Source organism: Nyctereutes procyonoides, unplaced genomic scaffold (genome assembly GCF_905146905.1).
Source record: "Nyctereutes procyonoides isolate TBG_1078 unplaced genomic scaffold, NYPRO_anot_genome, whole genome shotgun sequence".
Classification (NCBI taxonomy): Eukaryota; Metazoa; Chordata; class Mammalia; order Carnivora; family Canidae; genus Nyctereutes; species Nyctereutes procyonoides.
In genome coordinates, this window is record NW_026575146.1 from 54,027,488 (window position 1) to 54,040,493 (window position 13,006).

A 13,006-nucleotide genomic window follows, 5' to 3' on the forward strand; every position below is an offset into this window, starting at 1 on the left:
TTTGAAGACTTGGTGATTTTTTTTCCCTCTGTGACAATAAAGTAACTGAACTGTGTTCAACTGTCTATCCTAAAGACATTCTATTATAAAGAATTCTGACTCCATGAACTAATGGTATTTTGAGGAGATCACTATATATATTTTTATAATCAAGCTGGTTTCTGAACATTAAGTTAAAAAAATATAAACATCACACCTGCGTCAATCATGTTGTGATGTTTGAGTTTGATTATGTGGAACCACATAGATCAGTTTTCTTGCTTAGACAGGAGGAAAGCCAGAGATAGAATTTATCTTTCCATATCATCTTTTCTAGTATAGGAAAAAAAGAGATATAGAAAAAAAGAAAAACTTCAAGGCACAATTGGGGAAAAAATTTTAAATATCATACTTCCTGATGTTAGGAGAAAGGAATATAATTTTTTGTATTGAAAAAAAAAGACTGTGTTTGGTAGACATAGTATTCAAGAGAAAAGCTAATCTAACTGAAATGGATTATGTTAAAAAGAATTCTATTACCTCAAAGACTTGGTATCCATAGCAACTGAGACATCTCTATACTTACTCTTTCCATCCATAATGGGGGAAATAAACAGCCAAAGAGCTTGCCATTTCCTGATATCACTATATCATAGCTAATAAGTTATTATTTGACTGAGACATCTTAACAAACCCTACTGCTGTTATACTTTTGAAACAGAAACATTCCCCTACCCCCCAAAAAAAGAAGAAATAAGAACATGCTACCCAAATTCAGGAATGAAAAATCAGCTTACAAAGGAGAGTTGTGAAGCACATCCAAGGAGGGAAGGAGTTCCTCTCTAAACTTGGCTCCTAGCCAATGTCCAAGGTAGAAAAGCATTTTTCTGGGCTTCTGCCAAGCCACAGGTCACCTGGTCCTCCATCCATGCAAACCCTGTCATTTGAAAGGGAGTCCAGACCTACGCAGACCACTCTCAAAAAGCCTAAAGATGTTCAAAACAGAATGCTCAACGAGTGGCAAATGTGCGCCTTTTGCATATATCACTGTTGTTATAGATAGTAACTTTTTATTCATTCATCAAACGTTTGCTGCATATCTAAATGTGCCAGTCACTGTGTAAAGTTCTGAGGATGTTAGATGTGAATGAGAGAGTCCCAGCTATCCAGAAGTTCACATCTAGTATGAATCAAGATATATCATATGTCCTTTAAATATTAGAAAAGGGGATCCCTGGGTGGCGCAGCAGTTTAGCGCCTGCCTTTGGCCCAGGGCGCGATCCTGGAGACCCGGGATCGAATCCCACGTCAGGCTCCCAGTGCATGGAGCCTGCTTCTCCCTCTGCCTGTGTCTCTGCCTCTCTTTCTCTCTCTCACTGTGTGCCTATCATAAATAAATAAAAATTTAAAAAAAAATAAATATTAGAAAAGGATCATTAACATCCACCTACAATGGGCACATTGTTAGATAATTCCCTTAGAATTCAGAACAGTTTCTGGCAAACAACTGACACAAAGTAAAAAAAGAAAAAGAAAAGAAGAGAAGAGAAGAGAAGAGAAGAGAAGAGAAGAGAAGGAAGGGAAGGGAAGGGAAGGGAAGGGAAGGGAAGGGAAGGGAAGGGAAGAGAAGAGAAGGGAAGAGAAGAGAAAAGAACAGAGTCCAAACAGTGCAAAAGTGCAAACTGCAAACCTTGAGAAGTCAAACATACAAGTTGAACTGCATCTATCTTATTCATTTTATTCAATATTCTTTGTGTCTCCCTGAGTCAGGTGTTCTGGGCACTGGGATTTTCATGTGAAAACACATTAAACCATTGTTCTAATGGTCCATTTTCTCCACAGGACTGGCCACCTTCAAATACACCCTATGCTTTACTTATTTGTTAAGGTTATTGATTATTGTCTGTCCTGTTCTAACAATATAAATTCTACAAGGACATGAATTTTGTGTTTGTTCCCTGAGAAAAACTGTACCTAGAACACTGGTTGGAATACTATTTAGTTGAAACTTCTGAAGTCAGCAAGTGTGTGTCCTTTTAGTCTGCTCTTCATTTTCAGGATTGTTTTGGCTATTTTTGGTCCCTTCAGTTCCATATGAATGTTAGGATCAGCTTGCCAATTTCTACAAAGAAATCAGCTCAGATTCTGACAGGAATTGTGTTGAATCTGTAAATCAATCTGGCAAGTACTGCCATCTTAATTTTTCCAATCTATAAACATGGGATGGTTTTCCATTTATTTATATCTCCTTTAATTTCTTTGAACAATGTTTTATAGTTTTCAGAGTATAGTCCTGCCCTTCTTTCATTAAATTTGTTCCTAAGATTTTATTATTTTTGATGCTACTGTGAAAATGATTGTTTCATTAGTTTTGTTTTTGGATTATTTATTGTAAAATGTATAAATATACAACTGATTTGTATTCTGCAAACTTGTTTAGGAGCTCTAATAGTTTTTAGTGGATTCTTTTGGGTTTTTTGTATACAAGATTATGTTATCTGCAAATAGAGATAGTTTTACTTCTTCCTTTCCTATATGAATGCCTTTTGTATTATTATTATTATTATTATTATTATTAATTATTTGTCTAATTGCCCTGGCTGGAATCTCCATTACAAGTTGAACAGAAGTGGTGAAAACAGACATCCTTGTCTTGTTCCTGATCTTAAGTAGTCTTAAGTAGTCTTAAGTAGAAAATATCCACTCTTTCACCATAAGTATGATGCTAGCTGTGAGGTTTTTGTAGATGCCCTATTTCAGGTTGAGGAATTGTCCTTCTTTATCTTATTTGTTGAATGTTTTTATCATGAAAGGGTCAATTGTTTTTCTGTATCAATTGGGATGGTTGTGTGATTTCCGTTTTTTGAAATTCTGTTAATACATTACATTGATTTTCAGGTGCTGATCCAATCTTACATCACTGGGATTGTAATATTGAGAATTTTTTGCATCTATAGTTATAAAAAATTGATCTGTGGTTTTCTGGTGATGTCTTTGCCTGGTTTTGATATCAGGGTAATAGTGGTCTCATAAAATGAATTAGTTCTCTCTGTTCTTTGGCTTGCCTAATCTCTATTTATGTTGTCAAGTTTGCTAATTCTTTCTTCTACCAGTTGAAATCTATTGTTGAGCACCTCTAGTGAGGTTTTTAATTTCAATTATAGAACTTCTCAACTTCAGAATTTCCATTTTGTTCTTTCATATAATAGTTACTATCTTTTTATTGATACTCTCTATCTGATTCAACATTGTCATAGCTTCCTTTACTTCTTTTATCATGCTTTTGTGTAGCTCTGTGAACATATTTCTAATGGCTGTTTTAAAGCATTTTTCTGTGAAACTTCACATCTGGTCGCTTTCATAGGCAGTATGCGATGTCTCCTTTTTTTCCCCCATGCAGAGGTCATACTTTCCTGTTTCTTTGCATGCCTCATAAATTTGTTGGAAATGGATATTTTAGATGGTCTATTGTAGCAGTTCTGGGCACTAGATACCCCTCTTTGAGGCTACTGTTATTGGTTATTTTTTTCTTTATTACCTTGCTGGATTATTTTATTGAAATCTATTTCTTTCTCCTTCCATAGTGTTAAACCTTGAATGTTACTCCTTAGCAAAGCACGCCTTTGAGTATGCTCTCAGTAACCCAGAGATGGTGGTTCTATTGGTAGGGCTCTCCTTTCTTTCCCCCAACTACAACTCAGCTGTTAAGCTCTATTAACTGTCAGCTGATGACTGTTTTGTTTTGTTGTTGTTGTTGTTGTTTTTAACAATTCCTGGGTCATAAATAGCTCTACAAATTACTCCAATCAGACTGTGGTTCCTTTGAGAGTGATTTCTGATGTCATGTTAGATATTTGTTCTCACCCCCAGGAGGGCTCCTCCCAACGGCATTATTCTGGTTCTCTCCTGCAAAGTAGTCTACCTACAATGTAGGCTCTATCTTCATTAAATCCACCTATTTGCCTCCAAATTTCATTTTAACCCTAGCCCCACTAATCTCAAGAGTGTCCTTTGGCTTGTGTACTTCTCCAAGGTCTGTTGCAAATGAAGTCAGTACTCTTGGGAAGAGATTGAGAACTATCGGTTTATGGCTGCTTCTCCCTCAGGCAGTTTCTGAACCAGGGTTTTGGAGCTGGAGATGCGGACAAAGGTAAATTTCTCTCAGAATGACACCTGTGCTCTAGGAGTTGAGGACTTGGGTAGATGGGGGAGGCAGAAGCCTGAGCTTGCCTCCCCTGGCATGGAGCCATAACTTCATGAGGTGGGGTACTCCAGGACACTCAGCATGTCATGCCCAAGGTAGACTCTCCATTTCATGAGTGAGGCTGAGGGAAGGGACACACTTATTTATTGATTGCATTCACTCAGAACTTAGCCTCAGCAACATATAGCTGGGGATGGAATGAGAAACACTGAAGTCCTGCACCTCCTGGCAAGAAAGCTCTTCCACTGGGAGCTGGAAGAGGAGAAGGAGAGAGTAGTCTTTGTTCAGATACTACAGACTCTCATATTTCTTTCCAAATTTTTGTGAATTTTCTGGAATAGATGGTTTTTCATTTTGTTTGCCCTTAGAACCATTCCAAGGAGCTTTACATTTTTGAAAACTACTTTCACCAGTTTCTCTGTGAATTGAGTCAGCAAAACTCCTTACACTAACACAGGAAGTGCAGCAACCATTCATTTTAATGCAGTCATTCATTGCTAACTTACAGCAGAATGGCTGTGGAATATATGCTGTCCACTTATTATTACATTTGCAGCAACTAGTGACATGGTTTGAGATCCCTAATGAATAGTGACAAGGTGTTTATGGGGAACCATGCTTTGCTCTGGTGAGATCACAGGCACTAAGAGCAGCTCATGGAAGATGCGGGTTTGTCAGTGATTGGATAAATGCTATACAGTAACACGAATGATTAAACATCTAAAGCTCAACCTGTTGGATGGGCTTTGAAGAGGCTACAAACCAATTAGTCTTTTTATCTTTCAGGAACAGCCTGGAAAACAGGATCTTAATTCAAGCTCAGCTTGATTTCTGGGCTATGGAGAATAAAAGATGTCAGTGACATAAAACAGGAAACAATTGATTAAGTCTTATCTGAGTTTTAAAGGCTGAATGCTGTGAAAAGCTCTAGTCATTTGCAATAATCACATTTACATCAACCTTGATGAAAATGAGGTGCTGCTAAGCCTCAGAATGATTCTCAGCTCTGGAAAGTATTTCATATTGTCTCAAGTCTTCAGAGAGGTGCTGAGCAAGAAGCACCTGCTGTTACATTGTGACTATTAAGAACACAGAGTCCTTCTGTTGCCTTTTCTTTGATGCTAACACCTAGTACCCAAGAACTACCAATGAGGTTGAAATACAAGAACCCATGTTTTCTAAAGATGTTTCATCAGGAAAAGAGAGATGGTATGCTCAAATACACTCTGTTTGACTTTTGCCTCTAAGGGGTTTTTCCCTCTGTCTATGGACTTAAAAAATAATTTTCACAATGCTTTTATATCGTCTAAACATAAAATATGGGAACAGCAGGGGATTGACATTTAGTTCATTAGGTTGGAACTGAGATTTCTCATCCCGGTGCCTATGGTTACTGAAGAGATTCACTCTCCCAGAGAATAACTTCTTGTACATCTGTGTATCCAGAGCCATCATAAATGGTATTTATTTAGTTGGGTCTTATTTTGTAAATCATCTTCTGAATCCTTTCTTAGAATTTATAAACACCATGTTAGCTTTCTATGCACATAACTCAAGTAATAATAATGTAAACAAACACATATACGTGCTCACTATGTACCAGGATCTGCTCTAATGGCATCATGTATATTAACTCATTAATCATCACAACAACCTCATGAAGCATGTAAGGCACAAAGAGGTTAAATAGTTTTTCCAATGTGACACAGCCAAATAGAACCAGATATGCAAATGTGCTTTCCCAGGAATCAATAAACTTATGGAAATTCTGACATTTCCATGCAAAAGCAACTTTAGATAATTCACTAGGATAATCCAATGTCATTTTTTATGTTAACAACAAAACCAAAAATTTTTAATTTCTCTTCAACACAAATATATCCCTCCTCCATTAAAGTTACTAATTTCCAGTTCAGAAAGCCAGTCAAACCCCAAAGCTAGTTGTATAGGAATCAACACCTAATCAGGGAATTAACTGGCTATGCAAAAAAAAAAACTATCAATCATCTGTAGGAATTGGTGCTTTTTAAACTAAAAAGTTTATTTAATTGGCCATTTGGATTTGCAAACCTGACAACTGTGTCTAATCTGGAATCATCACTGATAAAATTTAACTATAAATTCTTTTAGGAGCAAAAATCATGTCTCTTACATCTTTGCACATATCTTTTGGTGTCTGACATACAGAAGGCAATCAAGAAATATATATTAATTTGATTTGATGCACTAGTAATTATAAAAAGTTAGAGAAGTGCGTCATATGTAAACTGTCATATATGCACATTGCGGTTGCCCTAGGTGTATGACTTTGGGAAATCACCTCATCTCTCTGCATCTATACTTTCCTATCAGGAAAATGAATAGTAGAATTGGGCTCCTTCCAAGCTCTGAAAACCTAAATGTGGACCAACAGCGTATGACCCAAGAAGGGAAGATTAAGTGTCAGGGGCATCTTCTCATTTTCTTTAGGCCCTAAATTAAACATTAGTTCTGTCTGAAATGGAGAGTGGGGGATAGTTGGTGGCTGATTCATAAACAGTGAAATTTACAAGTTTTTCTCCATTATAAACTACAAGTTGGTCAATGAGACAATTGTCATATATGCATGAAGATCAGAAAACCCTGAGCTGAGAACTCCATCCTGTACAAGCTTAGATGCAGATTAAAAGGAGAGGAGGTATCATGTCTTCCAGTAGAGGGAGCCAGATTTTAAGCGTTAACCAGACCTCAATTAATTCCATGGCACTATTTACCTGATCTAGAAAGAGAGAAGTATTTTGATTCGAAATCCTCCTTTCTGGGCCTCACATACAACATTAAAAACTGTATCACAGAGACCAACACTAATTTTCCAAAAGACAAGATTTTTCCTAGTAATAAACGTTTCTTCTTCTTTAAAAAAAAAACCAACAAATTATCTATTAGTTTTATCAGAAGTGGTAGGATTTTTACAAACATTTACTGAGCCTGTGGATATCTGAAATTCAAATAAAATTTATAGATCTACAAAGGAGTCACTACAGCTTGGTCATTTCCTTTAAGTGGAGACTTGTTTATAGGTAAAGGGAAAAGTCGTTTTCTTTTTTATCAAGATATAATTGACATATAACACTATTAATTTTAATATACAACATAAGGACACATACTGCAAAAATGGTTACCTCATTAATTTAGTTAACATCCATCATCTGACAGTTACATTTTTTTTCTTGTGATGACAAGTTTTAAGATTTACATTTTTCACAACTTTCAAATATACAATAGTACTGTTAACTATAGTCACCATGCTGTATACTAGCTCCCTTGAAATTACTCATAACTAGAAATTTGTATCCTTTAACAACACCTCCCTATATCCCACACCCCTCAGCTCCTGGCAACCATCATTCTACTGTTTCTATGATTTCATCTTTTTAAAAATGATCTCACATATAAATGTGAGGGCTTATTTCACTTAACATAATGTCCTCAAGGTCTATTCATGTTATCACAAATGGTAGGATTTCCTTTTTATGGCTGAATAATATTCTATTGCATATATACATACTATATTCTCTGGATGCATTCATCCATTGACAGGCACTTAGGTTGTTTCCACATCTTGGCTATTATAAATATTTTTGGAATTAACATGGGGGTGCAGATATCTCTGAGATAGTGATTTCATTTATATATATATATATATATATATATATATATATCCAGAAGTGGGATGCTGGAAAATATGGTAGCTTTTTTTTTTTTTTTTTGGAACCTCCATGCTGTTTTCCATAGTGGCTGCACAATTTTACATCCCTACCTATGGTACAGAAGGGTTCTCTTCTCCACATCTTTATCAACACTTGTTATTTCTTGCCTTTAAAAAAAAAGGATTTATTTATTTGAGAAAGAGAGCACGTCAGTGCTGGGGGGAGGCACAGAGGGCGAGGAAGAGAGAATCCCAAGTAGATTCCGTGCTGAGCATGGAGCCCAATACAGGGCTCAGTCTGACAACCCTGACATTATGACTCAAATCAATCTGACAGTCTCCTCTTTTTTTTTCATTTATTTTAAATCTTCCTGACATGTTGAATAAATTGGGCCAATAGTCCTACAGTGTCCTATCTTCTAGATTAGTCTGGTTATTTCCTCATTATGACATTTAGCTTGCTCTTCTAGTCTTTGTACTTCCTATAAAATAAGAGAATTAATAGCTTAATGTATTCAAAGCTAAACATTTAATTAGACTACATAGGTGGTATTACCTATTCAGTATCAAACATTTCTAACTGGTGGTCTGATGAAATCTTCAAAATAGAATGTGTTGACTTGAATATAATATAGATACTTATACATTATAGAAATTCATTTTCTCTAAAGCAGAAAACAATAAAGATCTTTTCTGATTATGATCATATCCCAGGAAATAGAAACCTCCCAACTATAACTATTAATTTGCTTGCTACAAAGGAATGTATGAGACATGAACTCTTAAACACAAATCAGACATCTATTCAACTTTTCTAAGAATTTCAACAGACTTCCTTGATCTCATCCAATTCTACTTCAGTAACCCCCCCTCATCTGTTCAACAAACATTTACGGAGCACCCATCACAACCCATATTCTTCCCTGACTACTGGGGATACAGAGGTGAAATACTCCTGCCCTCATGGAACTTATATTCTATTCATACCTTAGAACTATCTCAGCCTGAAAAGTTTTAACTCCAGTGCTGTGCTCTCTTACCACAAGCTCGTATCCTTCCCATATTCTCATTCCGTCACTACTCCAAATCTCACAATTTCACTTCATAAGACCTCCAGTCTCCTAGCCACTCCACACACCTACACCTGACCACACTTTCCTTCTTGAGTTCAGACCCATGCCAGGTGGAGCACTTCAGAGACTCTCTAACAGCCCAATTCCTAGCTACACACTATTATCTGGGATGATTTACTTAATCTTTGTAAGTGAACTTGGACTTCCCCTAGTTTCAATTACTAATTATATATTCACCGTAGAAAATCCTCTTAACTCCAAACTATTCTTCTGGGCCCCATTCCCATTATATCCAACCACCTGCTAAATGTCTGTACCTGGGTGTCCCAAGTTCAACATATCCCAGACAGAAGTCATTTTTCTCCACATTCTCACTTTCCCTTTAATGTTCTCTATCTTCATTAATGGCACCACTGATGTCACCTTGGACTCCTACATGTCCTCCTCCCCATCTAATTAATCACTAAGACCTGCCAACTCTAAATTTTCAACTTTTCTGTCCGCAGCTCTCCACACAGACATCATCTCTCTTGTGGTAACATCTTTACTGGTCCTTCTGCTTCTAGCTATTGCCCTCCAAGTATTCCTTAACACTGCCTTTGAGTTATCCTTCTAATTTTATTTCTTACCATATTACTCACCATTTAAAGTTCATCACCTCCTGGATAAAATATTTTCTTCTGCATGACATACATGGCCTTTTATGATTTGACTCCTGTTTTCTTCTATTGCTTCAGTGTCTTAGTTCTGGCTACTATAACAAAATATCACAGACTGGGTGGCTTAAACAATAAACATTTATTTCTCACAGTTCTGGAAACTGGAAATCCAGAATCAAGATTCAGTGTCTGGTGAGAGCACTGTTCCTGGCTTACAAGCAGCCATTTTATTATGATCTTCACAGAGTGGAGAGAGAAAGCCAGCTCTTTGGTCTCTTCTTCATGGGGTCCTAATTGCATCAGAAGGACCCCATTGTCATTCCCTCATTTAAATCTAATCACCTCCCAAAGGCCACACCTCCTAGTATCACTACCACTTGGGGGTGAGGACTTCAACTTAAGAATTTTAGGAGGATACAAACATTCAATCATTAACACTCAGTTGCTGCCACTTCCTGCCATTCTCCCAAACTATAGAAATTTTCCAAACTTCATCTTGCCTCCGTGACCTTTCCCCAGCGTTATGTCCACTTAAAATTCTCTCCTTATCTCATTTTGTTTCATGAAATGACACCTACTTCCTTTTAGGCAAATGTGTACTCTTTCATCATGTACCAATTCACATGTCCCTCCATATTGCCAAGCCACCTCTGACTTCCTCTGATACACAAAAGAACATCTCTAGAATCCCATTACATTTGTACACATATGCATTATTGCAATTATCATATTACTGTCTGTTTATAGGTCTACTTCCCATATAATCTATGGTTTTAGAGACAAGGTGGTCCTAGGTGTTTAAGAAATATATGTAGAATGAGTGAATAAGTAAGTGGACAATATAAATTTCTAACAACAGCAGCACTATTAGGTCTTCCACTTTGAAAGGAGAGTTTCTGAATAGAAACTATTTACAGTTCTATTTAAATAGATGTCAAAAACAAGTTGGCAAACTTCTCAAGATTAAGTTAATCTTTTTCTTTTTCTTTCTTTCTTTTGCCTACCAGACCTTTTTGGAACTAGTTTTTAAAGTTTTATTTATTTATTTTAGAGAGAGAGAGGGTGAGAGAGCAATGGTGGGGGAGGGGCAGGGGGAGAGGGAAAATCTCAAGCAGATACCCTGTCAAAAGAATGGAGCTCACCTCAGGGCTCAATCCCACAACCATGAGATCAGAAACTGAGGTGAAATCAAAAGTTGGACACTCAACCAACTGAACCTCTCAGGCATCCTTGGAACTAGTTTTGTTGAGTTGGTATAGAAATATTTTGACCATTTAAAAATAAGGTATTTAATCCAAGCAAATGAACTTAGGGAAAAAACAAATTTAACATCACAAGGCTTGGCTATCAAATATCAAATATCACATCCCATTAACAATTTCTTAGCCAACATATATTCAGGTGCCAGTATTCATCAAAAATACTTTTCTAAATGTTGAAATAAAAATTTCATTTTAGAATAGTTTTAGATTTACAGAAAAATTGTGAGCATAGTACAAAGAGTTTTCATATACAATTCACTCAGTTTCCCCTATTATTAGCATTAGTACAGTACATTTGCCACAATTAAACAATGTGGATACATTCTTGTTAACTAAAGTCCATACTTTATTCAAATCTCTTTGGAGTTTAACCTAATGTCCTTTTTTTTTTCCTGTTCCATGATCCCATGCAGGATGTTACACATTTAGTAATCATTTGTCCTTAGTTCTCCGTTTCCCAGGCTTTCCTTATTTGTGATGACCTTGAAAGTTTTGATGAATACTGGTCAGATATTTTGTAGAATGTCCTTCATTGGGGATTTATCTGATGCTTTTCTCATAGTTAGACTGGAGTTATGGGGTTTTAGAGGAAGACCACAAAGATCAAGTACCATTTTCATCACATCAATTGAGCATATGTACTATCAACATCACTTATCACTGCTGATGGTAACACTGGTCTGGCTGAGGTAATGTTTATCATGATTCTCCACTACAATTATTCCTATTTCCCCATTTCCGTATGATATAATTTGGAAGAAAGTCACTGCAAAGCCCACACTTAACAAATTGGAAGTTATGCTCATGACCTCAAAGGGTAGAACATCTACATAAATTGTTTGGTATTCTCCTGTGAGGGAGATTTCTCTATTTTTTTTTTTTTTTTAAGATTTTATTCATTTATTCATGAGAGAGAGAGAGAGAGAGAGGCAGAGAAGCAGGCTCCATGGAGAGAGCCTGACGTGGGACTCGATCCTGGGACTCCAGGATCAGGCCAGGCCCTGAGCTGAAGGCGGCGCTAAACCACTGAGCCACTCGGGCTGCCCCAGATTTCTCTATTCTTATTTATTTATTTAATACTTTGGTTTATAATCCAATATAATTCTATTTCTTGTGTTGCTTTTAAATTATGTTCCAGTTATGATCATTTGGAGTTCTTTCAGTTGATTCCTATCTCCTTTTGACATATCTTTATCATTGCATGTGTGTGTGTGTGTGTGTGTGTGTGTGTGTGTGTGTGTGTGTTTAATACTTTCTTACTTTCTGGAACTTCAAAATGCTCCAGACTTCTCTTGTATCAATCAAGGAGTCCTAGTGCCACACAAATGTCACCTCAAGCTAAGTAGCAAATGTACATTTTCTATTTTTTTGCAAATGTACATTTTCTACTATTTAGTCCTAAAAGTTTAGAAATGCTTAAGATTTTCATCATTGATAATATTTTTCCATGAATAATCATCACTTGTTCCTTGCACTAGCTGCATTTGAAAGCTAAGACAATCCACTTATCCTCTCCTCAAAAAACCTCATTCCATTACTCCAGGACTTCAATTGAGGCAAACCTATCTTCAGAGAGATCCAAGATTCTTTAACATGCCATCTGTTTGGCAATCTCTTGAGATAATTTTCTCTGCCTGATTTCTCTGAAGTGAGAGGCATTACATTTGCCTCCATACCCGTTTCATCTGTTTTTTTTTATCGTCTTATCATGACACTCAACTACCCATTTCCTTGAGCTTTTTCTTCTCTTTCAAAGCCACTGTTTTGCAGTTATTCAATAACATCAGAAATGCCAAGAGCTTCTTTTTCTATTTTCCCCTATTATGAAAGAGCTTTTAGCACACTCCACTGGACTTTAAACTGCTTATGAGAAAAAGGCATCCTGAAAAGAAATGCTCTTCATTTTATGATTTTCCTATGTTCTTTTCTTCAGCTAGCTTGAACAGAAGAAAAGCATTTTCTGATTCCTGTATTTGCCTGAGTATTTTCAAAATATTTCTTTGCTTGATGTACCTCAACTTTTAAAAAGCCACTAAGTACACTGTACAGTTTGTTTTTTTTTAAATCATAACTCAGGGCTTTTCTCTGGACAACTCTTGGGTCTCATTAACAACAACAACAACAACAACAAAGCCCAACAA

At 36.5% G+C, this 13,006-nt stretch overlaps 1 protein-coding gene across 1 annotated transcript in view; it reads right to left on the reverse strand.

The window, feature by feature from the left end:
- Positions 1-854: 854 nt before the first annotated feature.
- The window catches only part of CFAP95 (cilia and flagella associated protein 95), a 116,321-nt gene continuing 104,169 nt past the window's right edge, over positions 855-13,006 (reverse strand). Inside the window, exon 6 of the mRNA XM_055309583.1 lies at positions 855-965. Coding sequence (XP_055165558.1) covers positions 957-965 — 9 coding nt within the window. The 3' untranslated portion in view covers positions 855-956. The remainder of the gene's footprint in view (positions 966-13,006) is intronic.